The sequence below is a fragment of the Talaromyces marneffei genome, chromosome 2 (genome assembly GCF_009556855.1).
Source record: "Talaromyces marneffei chromosome 2, complete sequence".
Classification (NCBI taxonomy): domain Eukaryota; kingdom Fungi; phylum Ascomycota; class Eurotiomycetes; order Eurotiales; family Trichocomaceae; genus Talaromyces; species Talaromyces marneffei.
Window position 1 is genome coordinate 1,774,381 of NC_072349.1, and position 15,719 is coordinate 1,790,099.

Below are 15,719 nucleotides of genomic sequence, written 5' to 3' on the forward strand. Positions count from 1 at the left end.
CTACCCTCGACCTATTTTCAACTGATATTTAACTATGGTACGCTATGTTTACGAGAAAGCTGCCGACTCAAGCTGGACGATTATAACAATCACTCGGCTCACCAGCCGTGATAAGGAGAAGAGACTAATGCATGCCTATTGACTAAATACAAGAAACAGCGCGCCCATATTGATGCATGAAACAAGAAAGTACAATTAGTACATGACCTTGTAAAAAAGATAGCTCACAGGAACAAAAGGAAAATCAGTAATGTAGAACAGTTGGGGTATTGTGCAAGAAATCAGTCAGAACTCCAGTATAAAATAATATGATGCAGTAGAAAGAGAGTAGATGGATCAAGATGAAGAATTTGAAAGTAGTACTCTGAGCCGGATCAGGTTCAGTGTCGAGCTCCATGATTAGGGTCCTGACTCCGTTACATGTCAAGGTGGTTTGGCGACTACCATTGCGTTTATGACTTGACCTGGCTTCCAGCCTTGATCAACTAACGGTTCGCTTTCTCTCAGCATTCGGCCAAGATAAACAATGCGGATACGATGGGTATTGGGCATCTAAACACCAAGTTAGCTCGAACCAAACAAACCATAATACAGCCGAAAGCCATACCTTGACCTCACTTTGGACTTTGCGAGCAAGAACGCCCACAGTTTGCGTCTTTTCAATAGATATGACCACATCTGGCCCACCACGGTCACTTAACCGGGCTTGAACCCTGATCATATCGCGCTCGCTCATTTTTCCCTTCTCCTCACGACGTCTCTCAAGATCCTCGGAAATGAGTTCCTCATCTGACTCTTCCGAAACAATTTTGCGGTCTGATATGCCATCTTCCATGTCGTCGTCCGCTCCATCAGTTTCGTTGGCTGCAGCACCAGAGTCATCCACAATATTATCCGGGTCGCTCACGATGCATTGTGGTAACCGGTATAGCACACCGTTTTCGTCGTAACAGCCCTCACACAGATCGCCTGTAGGTACGGTAACCCCAGCGGCATCTATGATTCCCTGCGCCGTCTCAATCTCACCATCGCGCATCAACGACAAGGCTGCACCAAGAGCAGCCCACACTTCTGTCCGGCCAGTAACCCTAGTATCGAAAAACTCTTCCCGCTCTCGATCAATTTGTGTTCGCGTCCAGAGGCGACGTTTACTGCGCCATACGTGCGGTCGGATCGGCTGGTTGTAGTGTTGGTCTAGTGGGAGCGCCACGCCCTGACGTCTGGGGCGAGAACGGCGACGGGTAGAACTGTTTGAAGCTTGTTGACGTGAATGATGGTCAGACTGGTGTGTTGAAAGAGCGTCTTCCCCGCGCTCTTGTGTCGCTGTGGATGCATGGAAGGACTGTTCGTCATTGCTCGGACGCGAAAGACAGCAACCCTTTGGGACGGTTAGTTTCAGTCATTGGATTTCTAGCATATGAACATAGTTTATAGAGATGAACGGTTGGGTAATATGTATGATTGATGACGCGGTGTATGCGCCTTGTAGACAGAAGAAAAGAACTCACCATTTTGCATGATGCTCATTCGAGACAAAAAAGACAAACAACAAAGTGCAACACTCGCCAAATAAGAGTTCTCAAGCCTCGTCAGTCGCCACCAGGTAATAGTGAAGGGATAAGATTAAATATAACTAGCGAACGAGTTGTCGATGTGTGAATGTATATCAAGGAAGTCTGTGGAGTTCAGCGATACACAAGTAGAAGGGATTTCAGAGCAAGTAACTAGATGTTTCTCTCCGAAAGAATCCCTGTCAAAAATATCCGTGATCGCTAAGCTGATGGGGACTTGAAACCATCAAATATACGACCGACAGCATCATCAACAAGCATGATTATCACAAGTTAGAGAACATAGCGACGGAGTCAGTCGTATGTTGGAGGTTATCTATGTGGAGTAAGAGAGGGAGAGTGAAGTAGAGAGACAGAAAAGAGGGGCCAAGCTAAGGTTCGTAAGCTAAGCTGTAGGCGGTCCGATCGGTCCAATCATCCTGCATGGCATCCTGTCACGGAGAGATGAGGTTTCTCCTATGTAAGAGGGGCGAGGTGGTGTTTGTATCCATATAATAATATCGAATACACTGATATACGTAGAAAATCCCATGTATTGGTGTCTGAATCTATCAGAATATACCCATACCAATAACACCCGCCAAGACGTCAGCCACCACTGATCGTCAGAGAGACTTAGCATCCTTAAACAGCTGTCCAGAGTACGATGCCAATAATAAATGTGTAATTGCTAAATAGAGACATGATAAGAGCATGTAAAACGGTCTCGTTCTAGATAATATGCATTTAATCTTCATCATCTTCTTCCGAGTCACTTCCAAAAATAGCTTTGAAAACAGCTTCGCCTGGTCGCTCTCCTTCCAAGGCCTCGTTCCGTTTAGGTTCAATAACTGCTGGCTTGTGCTCTGGTACCGGAGAAGATATGGATCTGTCGGCCATCGCCATACCCATACCAGAGTCTAGTAGAAGGCGATCCATGGTGTCCTGAGAAACGAGTGAACTTCCTGTTGAGCGTGCAGTCCTTGCAGGCTCTCCGGCCGCCCCTGTGGGATGATCCCCAGGGTCCATCTGAACGTGTGCTGGAGGCTTGATATTGAACCGTTTACAAAGCAAGCGAGTCGGATAAAACGAGATCGTACTGCGAGTCAATGGGCCAAACATACCAATTTTGGCCGCTTCTTCTGCCGGGTCTTCCGGTTTTGCAGGCGGTCGACTCAGCAGAGACTCGGGGATGGAGGAATCCGGCTGATCAGATGTAGCTTTCGGCGTGGAACTGGCTGAAGTAAATCGCGAAGCCATAACGCCGGATATTGGTTTGAAAACTTCAGCTGCTCTAGTAAATTCGCGCATCTCATTCACCCATTCATCCGTAGTTGAGCCTGGCAGGCGATCCGGAAGAGCTTGCTTCAAACCAGCTGATATTTCAAGAAAGGTGCGATAGCGCGCTCTCTTGCCTTCGTCCTCTGAGTAAGGCATCCAGCCCCCGACTGCTCTTTTCAGAGCCTGGACAGCAGCTTCTTTGTCCAGTTTAGGGACTAAATCCCACAAGTTCCTACGTCTTTCAGCTTCTGATGTTTGAAAGCCTTTAGGGGCTTTTTCTCCCAGAGCTGGCGGAAGATCAGTCCTACCAGTAGCTTTGACAAGCCTCTCACGCGCTTCCGGTGTCATCCAATCAAATATAGATTTTCCCGGGAGTTGCTCCTCACCGAGTAGCTCAGCACGAGCCTTTGGACCAAGGTTCGACGCTTTAGCTGCATCCGCTGTTGACATATACTTGGATGCATCTCTCTGAGCTGTAGGGACCTTCGCCGATTTCCAACCTTCGGGGATATCTGGTGGTGCAAACTTTTTCCCAGCTGAAAGGGACAAACTGGAAATGGCATCTGCGAGGACGAAACCATCAAGTGGTAAACGTCCATCATGACACTTGCGAAACCCAGCCAGAGATGTTTTCTTAGAGATGAAAACAGGTTTGTTGCTTAAAAGAGGATTGGCTGAGCTTGCCAGCGCCTTTCCCTCCTCAGGGCCTTTTAATTTCTTCTTTTTCTTCTTGTCGCCTCCTATAGTACGATTGTAGGATATTCGGGGTCCCATCGAATACGGATCGTCGTCGTCAGAGCCAGTATCATTCAAGATGCCGACTCCAAACCCTCCCCGACGTGGAACCTGGTTTCCTTTCTTCGGCTTCTGTGTCGTCAATCGCTCGCCGAAAAATGAATCGCCAGCTTCATCCTCATCTTCATCCTGGCGACCCGGAACGCCCTTCAGGCGCAAGTCGGAGTCAAGTCGACCTTCCTTCTCAAAGCCAAGACCAAAATGATCTACTTTTCGAACAAAAGTCACCATCGGTACCTCTGATGGGGCAAATAGATGGATTTGAGGTTGACGCATATCGTCTTGAATTAGGTTGCTGCTATCATCAAGATTGGCTCTTCGCCTCACTTTTGGCCCGATTCCCTGCCCTTCTCTCCAACCCATCCTTTTCAACAGCTTGACACCCATGGTTTCGCCTTCGGGTTTAAGAAGGTCGATAATACCACGTCTGCCTATAGCCTGAGACTGTGTAGAGCCGAAGCCGGCAAAATCCTCGGACGTGTGTAGTTGTTTGGATTCTTCGGCCTCACGGATATCCTCTTCATCCATAAAGTCCTCGATCTTCTGCTGTTTCCTGTCTTTTGCACGATTCTGCCTGCTAGAGACAAAAGTCGACGGCGTCCAGCCTTCCTTTGAGCCCACTGTGTTTAAATACCTGTACCAAATGATATTTAGTCGTTATGTTCCCATTGAAAATCTAAATGCGACGAGCTCACCCGGCGCTGAAACCTCCGGTAAACGCGCCGTGCAGTCGCTTCCGTCCTCGCTCGTCGGTAACTTCTTGCTTCCAGACGGGCACGTAGGAGCCATCGTCGCGCGTACCGGGGTCAAGAGGGGGCAGCGGTGTGCCATAGAAAGCATAGGGAGACTGGAGCGCTTGAAGATCGGCTTCGAAGGCGCCGCGCGATCTTTTGCTAGTCATATTTGCTGCGAATATGATGAAATAGGGAACGGGGCGAATGTTCCAGAGTGGAACGATCAACCATCGATAGAGGTTTTGGCATACACGATGTGTTTCCGTGTCATTGTTGGCGTTGTCGAACGATTCGAATGGCAACTACGTTACGTAGCTTGCACCTTCCCAACAGCCAAATCGATGTCTGACGCTATAGCACCGCCACTGAAGGGTGGGTCGACAATGTGGCTGGTGTACTCACGGCATATCGCGTGTGGCTGAAGCATACACCCGTCTACCTACATATTCCGTCCTATGGCAGGGCAGGTACTCCTACTACATAATGATAGTACGTAGTAACTAGTATTTACTCTACTTAGTCGCAGTATATATTCCGAGCACTGATCGATCGGCAGATTATGGGCGTCAAAGGACGAGTCACGACTCGATACTTACAGAAAAAGAAAAGAAACAAAAAAGATCCAAACAGGCCCAACAAAGTCCAATAGAGTCCGTGATTTAGTCTAGATTCTGGTTTCATTGAGCTTTCAAGGTCCAAGAAACAAAACCTGTTGGGCTGCGTTATTTGGGACGTATCATGATGCAGCAGCTCAAGGCTAAGATTTGTTTGGGGCCTTTGAAGTTTGGGCACACTCTGGGTGGTTTGGTGGGGCCGCGGTCTTTAAGAGTCTTAGGCTGCTTAGCCTCTGCACGGCCTGGTCTTGATATGAGATGCGGGTTATGTCGAGAAGAAGGAGAAGGGAGAAGATATCGACCGCATGTTTGCTTATTCGGGAGATATAATTTCATCCGTAGTCATAGACAGTCGAAGCAAGTCCTTGGTCTTGCCACATCCATCAGTAGGACTACCGGTACAACCCCGGCCGCCGTTACCCAGTAACCAACCAGTGCCACTACCCACTCCGCGCTTTCCTCTCAAGCATTCATTCATTCATTCATTCATTCATCCACTCGTCCATCTCGTAACGAACTCTGGCTTGATCAACAAGCCTTGAGTTCATCTTCCAAGTTCTAACACCACTCCTCCGTCCTTGCGCGCTAGTCATTTGCATGCGTCATTTCATGTCAAATCAGCTAGTACGGCTGACCAGTGGCCGCGTTGACTAGCTCGCTGACTAGCTGCTTGGGCTTGGCTTTGGAGTCTTGACTCTTGACACATCCCGCCGCCGTCTGCTCCAGCCTCCCGTTGCTCCAGCTGCCTCCACCGACGCCAGCGCATTTAGCCATCCAGCTCTGCTAGCTCATCGTCCTGCGCCTCTGTCCACTGTCCACTGCCGACCATTTCTCCTCCATTTCCTGCCCCCCAAGGCTCCTGTTGTCTTGTTGCTACCCAGGACAAGACCAGTCTGCTCCTTCGCGGGGCTTGATAATAATTCCCGCAACTATTATTAACTATTATTATAGTAGCATCTGCTGCTGACCGAGCTCGCTTGATTTCTATTTCTCTTTTTGATTGGTGCTCTCGGGCTCTTCTGTCAGTCTAAGAACGAGTGCTCTCACGGCAGGTTGGTGATCATTCATTGTCTCCATTGCGACCGTTCGGTTTCGCAAGAAAGACAATTGTTGTTCTCCTCCCCCCGGTGTAATTCTATTCCATAAGCAAACGGAGAAGTTCTGCTCTTTTCTGTTTGGTTACTTGTACGGTATGTCCACTGCGGCATCGACCTCAGCCAGTCCAACGGTTGTACGCAGCCATTCGTCTTCCCGCCCTCACGCGCATCATCACCCCCCATCATCGGATCTTCCCCACAGAACTCGAAGCACGACCACCAGGCCCCCGTCATCTTATTCCCACCAACACTCATCTTCACGATCTCAATCGTATGACCGTCGGCCTCCTTCCAATCAAGCCGCCTTTGCAAATATAGCACGTCGAGATTTCGAGAATTCTAACCTTGCCCGTCCGTCCACATCTCGCAGAGACTCCTCCCGGGACCGTTCTCAGGAGCGCCCGCTCACCTCCCACCGCCCCGACCCAGCTCGGGCCCCTCAACACCACAGTACCCTATCTCGACATAGGCGAAACTCTGTCGATATGCCTGGAACCGTCGTTGACTCAAATGCGGCCAACACTGCCGCCGCCGCTGCTTCGGCGCAACAAGCAGGCCACGGTAATCCAAATCAGCCCAAACGACGCACCATGTTATCCACGCCAACAGGTCAATGGGCTCTCGGTAAGACTATCGGTGCTGGAAGCATGGGCAAGGTAAAGATCGCCAAGAATATAGAAACGGGCGAGCAGGTAATTATCACTTCCTGATATATAATCAATCAAAAATCCACGCCTTCTTGCTAACTATTGATTTATTTTCAGGTCGCTGTCAAGGTCGTTCCGAGGCAAACTACTGAGGAACATCGAAGTGGAAGGGATGCTGAGCGCGCCGACCGGTCAAAAGAAATTCGTACCGCAAGGGAGGCTGCCATCGTGTCCCTCGTGGACCATCCATATGTTTGCGGGATGCGTGATGTCGTTCGTACGCCTTATCACTGGTACATGCTCTTTGAGTACGTCAACGGCGGCCAGATGCTGGATTATATTATCTCACACGGCAAATTGAAAGAGAAGCAAGCAAGGAAATTCGCGCGGCAAATCGCCAGTGCATTAGATTACTGTCATCGCAACAGTATCGTTCACCGTGATCTCAAAATTGAAAACATCTTGATCAGCAAGACCGGTGATATCAAGATTATTGATTTCGGTTTGAGCAATCTGTTTTCTCCGAGAAGTCATTTACGTACATTCTGTGGAAGTCTGTACTTTGCCGCTCCTGAGTTGCTACAGGCGCGTCAATATACCGGACCTGAAGTGGACGTCTGGAGTTTTGGTATTGTCCTTTATGTCCTTGTCTGCGGCAAGGTTCCCTTTGACGATCAAAGCATGCCGAACCTTCATGCCAAAATCAAAAAGGGCGAGGTCGAATATCCACAAGGTTTGACATCAGGTAAGCCGAGTTTATACGTGTTCTGAACTGTCACATACTAACCTAATGCCACAGAATGTCGTCATATAATCTCACGAATGCTGGTCACAGACCCAAAGAAGAGAGCCAGCTTGGCTGAAATTATGAATCACCCGTGGATGACAAAAGGCTTTAATGGGTCGCCAGAAAACTACCTTCCGGTGCGAGAACCACTTCAGCTTCCGTTAGATCCAGAAGTAGTGGAGAAGATGACCGGTTTCGACTTTGGACCCCCTGAATTTATCACGGCTCAATTGACGAAAACCTTGGAATCCGAAGACTATCAAATCGCTGCAAGATCTTTTACTCGAGAATCAGCAACCCCAAACGCAAGCCATGACAAAAGAAGAGGCGTCTTTGATTTCTATAGACGACGAAACTCAGCAAGCAGAGAGACTTTGTCAAATCCATCTGTCGAGGCAGTCCAGACTGGAAGTGATCCTCTTAATGCATACAGTCCTCTCATTTCGGTCTATTTCCTTGTCAGGGAGAAACTTGACCGGGAGCGAGCTCTGAAGAACCCAGGGGCTCTTTCTATTCCTTCTGATACTGTCTTGAAAATGCCCGATTTAGCAGCACCAGAAACTGCACATACTAATCAATATGACGTACCTGGAGTGAAAGATACCAGCAGCAGAAGCCGCCCGCGTGCCAGGACTCATGGCGATGACGACTTGACCGATGGAATCAAGAAACTCCATGTCAATCAATCCGCTAGTCCAAACCCTAGCCCAACGATTGTTACACCCCAAGGTGATTCTCCCGCCAAGAAGGAGAGTACCGCAGCCGGTATTTTGAGACGTTTCAGCACCCGTAGAGTGAGAGACCGAGGCCGAGAATCTGAAAGAGAGAAACCATTTCCACAGACTGTGCCCAGTCTTAATGTTCAGCCACCCGCCGACTTGGCCTCGACCCCCCATCGTGGTTTCAGTATCCGCAGAACAAGGCGTGCGGAACCATCGCCAACCACTTTGCATGCGCCAGACAGCCAGACACAACAAGACCCACTCCGACCCCCCGGGTCAGCAGGAGGAATACTTCAAGAGACCCGATCCAATAAGTACTTGGAGAGATCCACGAGTGTCAACTCTGCTGACTATCGGTCCCGCAGATTGGCACGAAAGTACGGGGCAGATGGCAATGGCTCAAATCTCAATGAGCCGCCTCTCACGAGTGGGTCTGATGGTCTGGGTGGCAGTGACGTCGAGAGACAAAAGCCTAGTATTGGAGAGTCGGCTCCATTGAACGAGACCAAAGCTGCACCTCGAACTGGGGCTACGCGGGCCAAGTCTCTAGGTCACGCACGACGAGAAAGTATACAAGCCCGTAGAGCTCGTCGGGAGGAAGCTAGAGAAGCCACGGTCCCCGAAGACGAAGATGACGGTGATCTATCGAATACTGGAAACGCACTAGAAACACCAAACACTGGCGAAGATTTCGCCAAACCGGTCTACCTAAAAGGCCTTTTCAGTGTTTCTACCACGAGTAGCAAGCCTCTTCCATTTATCCGGGCCGATATTATTCGCGTTCTCAGACAGCTGAGTGTTGAGTATACAGAGATCAAGGGAGGATTCAGTTGCCGGCATGCACCCAGCATTGACCTCGACCGAGTGGTAGATGCTCGACCTTCAAGCCCTGAACGACAGGGCCAAGTCTCTGCTCACAAACGAAGAATCAGCTTTGGAGGATTGCGGGCGAATGAAGAAGCCAGAGAAGAAGCAAGAGCGACCCATTCATCACGATATAGTCGACGCAACCAAGGCCCTCCAGACCGCAGTTTTATTTCCAACTCTGAGGCCTCTGATGATTATGATCAGTCTCAAGAGAACAACGCTGTAGGTGAGCGTGTGGTCGGTGAGACTACGACGCGAGTGCAGAGCGACACTGGTGAGAATCTCGTGTTGCGGTTCGAGATTCTGATTGTCAAGGTGCCGTTGTTTTCGTTGCACGGCATTCAATTCAAAAAGGTCTCGGGGGGTATGTGGCAGTACCGAGAGATGGCCAAGAGGATTCTGGATGCTCTAAGACTTTAGGCTCTGTGTATCCTTATCATGCTGGCCTTTATGAACTACTTTCCTATTATCTCTTTCCTTGTCTTTTACTTTACTTTTCTTTATTTTCTTTACATGCCCCTTGACGAACCATCTGCCTGTACTGATCCATCAATATATTTTCGGTTCCATTCAGACCCCTCAACACATTGCCAATTTGCCAGCGGGCTCTTTTACCTTGAGCTTGAATTTATCTTTGTATTCCTCCATCTATTCTCTGTTTATTTGTACATTATAGAATCATGTCTCTTTCTCAGAGCCTATTGAGTATTGACTGCAGGGCGTCGCATCGCATCGCATAGCTGCCTTCTCGTTGTGATTTGTAAGTGTCGTCCTATGCTTGGTAGATAGAACTGTGAATAGTATACTGCAGAGTACATAATAGTACGTATGTAATCACGATAACTACTTGTTTGAAGATTCCCTGGGCTATCGGGGGGCGGTTCCTTGGTTGGTAACACTATTTTTAGAAACAAAGTTATATCAGTTCCAAAGATACAATCCAATCCAGACGACGCACACGCAAATCCAGTATGTGAGGCTCATATTTTTGCGCGCAGCGGTATGGTATACAATTAGATAGAAACTCAAAAGAAAATAGTTAACTGATACTGACTCGTTTGATGCGTTCCAGACATCCGTTTCTAGACATATCACGTGATGATTATTTGGCTCCGACGAATCAGATTCGAGCACGGCGCGACGCATCCGTTGTGGCATGTCGAGATGAGGAGACTTATGGGCGTTTCGTTTGTCGACTACAGCACCGCGGACTGAATAAAATTAGAATAAATTTTACGATTAGAAAAGGAACAGTCTCCGTCAATCGCAGCGTGTAGAAATAGCTAATTTATCAACGCTCTGCGACTGGAAAATTGCATTAACGAACAAGGACGAAATGTTTGTGGGTTATTTTAGCTTCCGTCTCGCATTTTAAACCCGCCAACTGGAGACGATTTACTATCCAGACAGCGATATCAACGATAAGTGTAATACGATGGAGGCACATAGTTTGGATTTAATAAAATAGATCAATAGAAAATAATATAAAATAAATAAAATCAAAAATTTCTTTGTGTATTTTTTTTATCTATTAACTATTATATAATTAATAATAATTTATTATTTATAGTTACGTAAGTTATTACTTTTAAGACTAGAGAGAGATGAAGAAAGTCTAATATATTAAGATTCACGTGACATTTATCAACCAATCAGAGCCTAGTATTAAATCCGCCAAATGTTGGGATCGTATCATCTTAGACTCTCCCTTTCCTAGCCTACGACAGACGACGTCACACGTGTTTGGAGCTTCGATTCTCTCGACGGTCCACAAGATGAAAAAAATAAAATAGGATTATCGATTAAACATGATGGCGCCTGTCCGGACAAATGGCAAGATTCCTCCGCGTCGCATGTTCATCGACTTGACGCAGGACAGCGAGGACGAGACGGACGATGAGGACGTCACGGATCAGGTAAGCTACACACTGTAACACACAAAACCATCGGCCCATCAGACAACAACTCAGCCTGTAAACCCGCTCTTTATCTGTCTTATTTCGTTGATTTTTACGGATTTTTTGATGTATTTTTTGGATTTTTAAGTGCCGTTGTTTTTTGTTGATGGCATGTCTTGTGGCACACGACATTACATTTATTTGGAGCTCAATTTGAGCTAACAATTACATAGGCCAAGGTACTATTGGATGCGTTCACTAAGTCCAAAGCTGGGGAGTCGCGGCCATTGAAACGAAAATCACCTGCAGACGAGGCCGCAGTGAGAGAGCCCAGAACAGTACCAGCAGTGAAGCATGAGATATTCAGCCATCAAGAACCACCACGCCCGATTAATGGCGTCAACGATACAGTCGACCACAACGCCTCAGTCGCTGTCAATAGTCCCAAGCAATGGGCTCCTCTGGCGGCGCCTGGAAAGCCTCTCAAACGGGAGTCGAGGGGGTCGACTCCGAAGCCATTTGCTGCTGTGGCGCCCCGTTCATCTGCTTCTCTTCAGTCTCATGTCATCTCGTCCAATTCCTCCTCAAGAAATAACTCTAAAAATCCTACACTCCCTCCAGCCACGCGTCTACCAGCATCTCTTCAGTCTGAATTTGACTCCTCCAGTGTCTCCTCCGGAAGTAGTTCAGAGAGACCTACATTCATAACGAGAAAAAAAGCCACCCCACGACGCACTCGCTCACCATCTGTCGTGATAACGACTCGGCGAATGCCTCAAGTCATGGTTGTCGTCCCCCCTCCGCCCTCAGCACACACCTCGGGTACCAGACTCTCAAAAAGGAAGGTCAACAGATTACCCTCTGCATCCCCTGAAGGCGAAGTGGAGTCGGACCCTGATGAGCCCAAGGGCGTCCAGCAGAAATACTATCCCATAGATATGTATGATCTACAGGCAGAAATGGGCCGATATCCACAGGCTAGATCAACAAACAGCAGGCTCGTTGTGCTACCTACTTGCCCTGTTCCCCCTTACGACAGTGTGAACAGGGCCCACCCTAAGACACCCCATAGTCAAAAACTATACTTACGTGAATTACTCGAAAAGAAGCTTCGCAAAATTCAAGGCCCCCCCGTGACCATGGCTCGAGACTGGGATGGAACGGGCAGCCTAGCTTCAAACTTTGAGTTCACAAACACCTACAAACTCCAAAAGGGTGTCACTCGCGCAGACGAGGGCTTCAACTACGGCTGTGACTGTGGAACTCAATGCGATCCTTCTCGATGCACATGCCTATCGAAAGAGGAAGAGGAGGACTCAGAGGAGCTCATGGTCCCTTACGAGCATCGAAACGGCAAGCTTCTCCTCAAAGAAGATTTCATAAACCGCAAAGTTATGATCTACGAGTGCTCATCACTCTGCCCCTGCCTGCCAACCTGTTGGAACCGTTTGGTTCAACATGGACGCAAAATCCGACTCGAAATTTTTCACACAGGGAATCGTGGCTTTGGCTTAAGGTCGCTTGATTTCATTCACGGGGGCCAGTTTATCGATATTTATCTGGGAGAAGTTATTACATCTGCCGAGGCCGAACTTCGCGAGGACGCCACGATGGGGAGTAACGGGTCGCATACTAGTCCATCCTACCTCTTCTCCCTCGATTGGTTCCCACCGTCCTCCGAGGACGACGACGACGACGAAGAAGAAGAAGGCGGCACTCACTACGTCGTCGATGGACAACGCTTCGGCGGGCCATCGCGGTTCATGAATCACTCTTGCAACCCCAACTGCAAAATGATTCCCGTCTCTACCCACCACGGCGATCAGAAAATATACGATCTTGCCTTCTTCGCACGCCGCGACATTCCACCGGGTGTTGAGTTGACCTTTGACTACAATCCTGGTTGGAGCCCAGAGATGAACAGTGACGATCCCAACGCGGTCAAGTGTCTGTGTGGCGAGGCTCGGTGCCGGGGGCAATTGTGGCCTAATCAGAGGAAGAGTACAAATGTGAGATCTTTCAATTGAAAGCTGGCGGCGTGAGCTACGAACTTTAAAAAGGGGGGGGGGATATTTTCTTTCTATCGTTTATGCTTTATTTCTTGTCATGAGATTGCATAAAAGGCGTCACGAGCGAGGCAGCGTGGTGCTCCCTTTCCGGTTTTTCTTATCAGCATCCAGCGTTTTGCATAGATTGTCTAGTGTATGAATTGATGATACCCTTTTATTCCCTGATTCATGTCTATAGTCAGTATGAAAGGACAGTCTAATTGAGACAATCGGATCTTCGATCCTGCCATGAATTAAAAAAAATCTAATATTTCCATTCCTCTTATCTACGTCAATGACTTGAATAAGAGGAGAATTGAAAGAAATAGGTCTCATAAGAAAGAAAAGTATCCTTCATAAGCAGTGTAAGCTCACAATCCGAGCAGAAAATAAAACACCATGACCATTTGCCCAGTGATATCATGAAATAGTCCATTCATCGAGGTGAATGAATTGAAAAATAAACCAAACTCCGTCCCAACCCGTAGATATATTCCATAAATAAACGCCGATAAAAGACATAGTAATCGTGGGGTTACCCCGTCGTCCCTGGAAATGCTGTTGAGGTTGTTGTAAATATATGAGAAGTAGAATATGGACGAAAATGTGAATGTGAATGGATGTTTCCGCCTGAGAGTGATCAGGGCAGAAGTCGTCAATGATTCAAAGCGGATGTGCCTTAAAATCGACGTTTGTAGTGTCTCCTTCAAGACAGTGATTGCATGCGAGGTTCTTAAGCACTCCCCTCCATGACTTCAATAATACCGCCCATCACATATCGAGGATGTTGCGAGCCTCCACGAATCGAGCCCTGAGACGACGGGGTATAAGAACTTCGCTGACTCGCCATATCACTAAGCAAGTTGGTATTCAAATCCATTGCAATAGGGATTGGATCTACAGGACGGGGTTCCATCATGCTCAACCCCACTCGCTCAATAGCATCCTCATCACAGCGTGATCGTTCCTCACTCAACGCCAAATCCACGGCGGACGGCCGTCGACGCAAGAAAAATGGGGAGGAGCGACGGAAAGAGAATGGAATGATGTTGGCAAACGGACTTCGGCTGCGATCCCGACTACTGGGCTCGGTGGTGTGAGAGCCTGAGAATCGGTGCTTGCGAAAGGGCCAGCCGGAGGTTGGTGAGGAGGTGGGACTGCCGCTGGCGGAACTGAGGGCGCTGGTGGATAGAGAGTCGCTCTCGCGACGGTAGTGTGTGTTATCCATGAAGGCTGTGCGGAGGGAGAGGCTGATGTCGGCCATGGGTGAAGGTTCGAGGGATTTGGACGGGCTGGCGGGACGTCTGGGATGCATTGTATGTATGTATGTTACCGAATGAGCGGAATGAAGAAATGCTGCTATCGCAGAATTTGTCTGTTATGTGCGTATTCCAGTATGGTGAACTGGTTGCTCTTGAGTAAATTGATGTGTTGTTGTGTTGGAGCAAAAAGTGATGTGTGGCGTTGACGGAGAAGCTGACGGAAAAGCCAGGTAGGAAAGAATGACGTTGGTGGATGAACGGCAAGAGCAGTCGAATTACCAATCGGTCAGTTTTGAGCCGATCAGCGAGGCGATCAGGCACAAAGAAAACTTTCCAGTTTTTCCCAGGTAGAAACTGTGGTCTGCTGATTGGGAAAAAAAAAAGATGTGGTGAGCTAGTTGTCGAGCTCTGAGCTGTAGCTGCAAAGATGTTGGGGTTGAAATGACAGGCACGACAATGACGGCTTCTAGAAGACAGTTGCTTGCGGCTCCGATGAAGTCTTCCAATGACTGTTAAGAGAAGATCAATCAGTAAGCGCCCGTCTCGACAAGAAGACAAGTCACAGCAACACACGAGGAGCAAGAATAGAAGTGGACGGCGGCAGCCGGGACTGTAGCAGACGAGTACGTATATGTATGGGGTCATACATACTAACTGAACTAACGAACTACGGAGGAGAGGTAATCCAGGAGATGGGCCAGTGGGGAAAAAGGGGGGCGCCGCGTTTAATTATTTTTAGCGCTAGCTGATCCCCTGTCCATTGACTCGATTCATGCCGATTGTGTGCCTGGTTTCGGACTAGAGCTGCGACAGATGGTGTCGGGGCTATTCACTGTAACATTGAGTGCATACAAATCATTAAAAGGAGCGACGAATGCGTGTCAGTATTCATTGATTCAATCCGTAGTCTTTCGCTTCATTCCCAGGAGTATTGCAGGGACTATTGTGCACTATTTTATACTAGAGAGACTCGTGATCTTAGGGGCGGGCTGAGCTGACCCACCGTACCGCTTTCGTGGCTCTGTCTCTCCGAAGTACGAGTAGTCGTTAAGAACTTACGTTGCTAGTTATTAAATGTCTCAGTTGTCTGTCAGCCACTGTACAATCCCGATGAACTGTATTTATTTAATCCGAATGTGCGATGTGCACTCTGTACTCTGTAGATATGGGGTCTATCGATGGAATCAATCTATCAACTGATCGTGTTGTATACCTGAGACTGAAGTTAGTGAAGTATTCCAGATCGCCGGTTTCATCACGGTGACGTTCCTGATCCGCATGCGGTTAGACCGTTCTATACAGCCAATCATGATCCGCCGGAACGGAAGTATCCGTGATTCCCGGCCCAACATAACATGCATGCATTATTTTGTACTCTGTACCCGTAACTTTGTCGTTTCATAAGTTGATCTTACTG

The 15,719-nt window shown here is 48.2% G+C and overlaps 5 protein-coding genes across 5 annotated transcripts; 2 read left to right on the forward strand and 3 right to left on the reverse strand.

The window, feature by feature from the left end:
- Positions 1-423: 423 nt before the first annotated feature.
- On the reverse strand, positions 424-1,511 carry EYB26_002998 (uncharacterized protein; the record flags this gene model as incomplete). Its single annotated transcript, XM_054262302.1, has 3 exons — positions 424-552; positions 608-1,378; positions 1,509-1,511. The coding sequence occupies 3 exons, from the start codon at positions 1,509-1,511 to the stop codon at positions 424-426; spliced, it is 903 nt and encodes a 300-aa protein (XP_054118277.1).
- A 786-nt stretch (positions 1,512-2,297) lies between these two features.
- On the reverse strand, positions 2,298-4,527 carry EYB26_002999 (uncharacterized protein; the record flags this gene model as incomplete). The annotated part of the gene is made up of 2 exons (XM_054262303.1): positions 2,298-4,260; positions 4,322-4,527. The coding sequence occupies 2 exons, from the start codon at positions 4,525-4,527 to the stop codon at positions 2,298-2,300; spliced, it is 2,169 nt and encodes a 722-aa protein (XP_054118278.1).
- Positions 4,528-6,166: 1,639 nt separating this feature from the next.
- Positions 6,167-9,514, forward strand: EYB26_003000 (uncharacterized protein; the record flags this gene model as incomplete). The annotated part of the gene is made up of 3 exons (XM_054262304.1): positions 6,167-6,763; positions 6,836-7,463; positions 7,518-9,514. 3 exons carry the CDS (start codon positions 6,167-6,169, stop codon positions 9,512-9,514), a joined length of 3,222 nt encoding a protein of 1,073 aa, XP_054118279.1.
- A 1,388-nt stretch (positions 9,515-10,902) lies between these two features.
- Positions 10,903-13,019, forward strand: EYB26_003001 (uncharacterized protein; the record flags this gene model as incomplete). The annotated part of the gene is made up of 2 exons (XM_054262305.1): positions 10,903-11,010; positions 11,226-13,019. 2 exons carry the CDS (start codon positions 10,903-10,905, stop codon positions 13,017-13,019), a joined length of 1,902 nt encoding a protein of 633 aa, XP_054118280.1.
- A 754-nt stretch (positions 13,020-13,773) lies between these two features.
- Positions 13,774-14,355, reverse strand: EYB26_003002 (uncharacterized protein; the record flags this gene model as incomplete). Its single annotated transcript, XM_054262306.1, has 1 exon — positions 13,774-14,355. The coding sequence occupies one exon, from the start codon at positions 14,353-14,355 to the stop codon at positions 13,774-13,776; it is 582 nt and encodes a 193-aa protein (XP_054118281.1).
- Between the last annotated feature and the right edge of the window lie 1,364 nt (positions 14,356-15,719).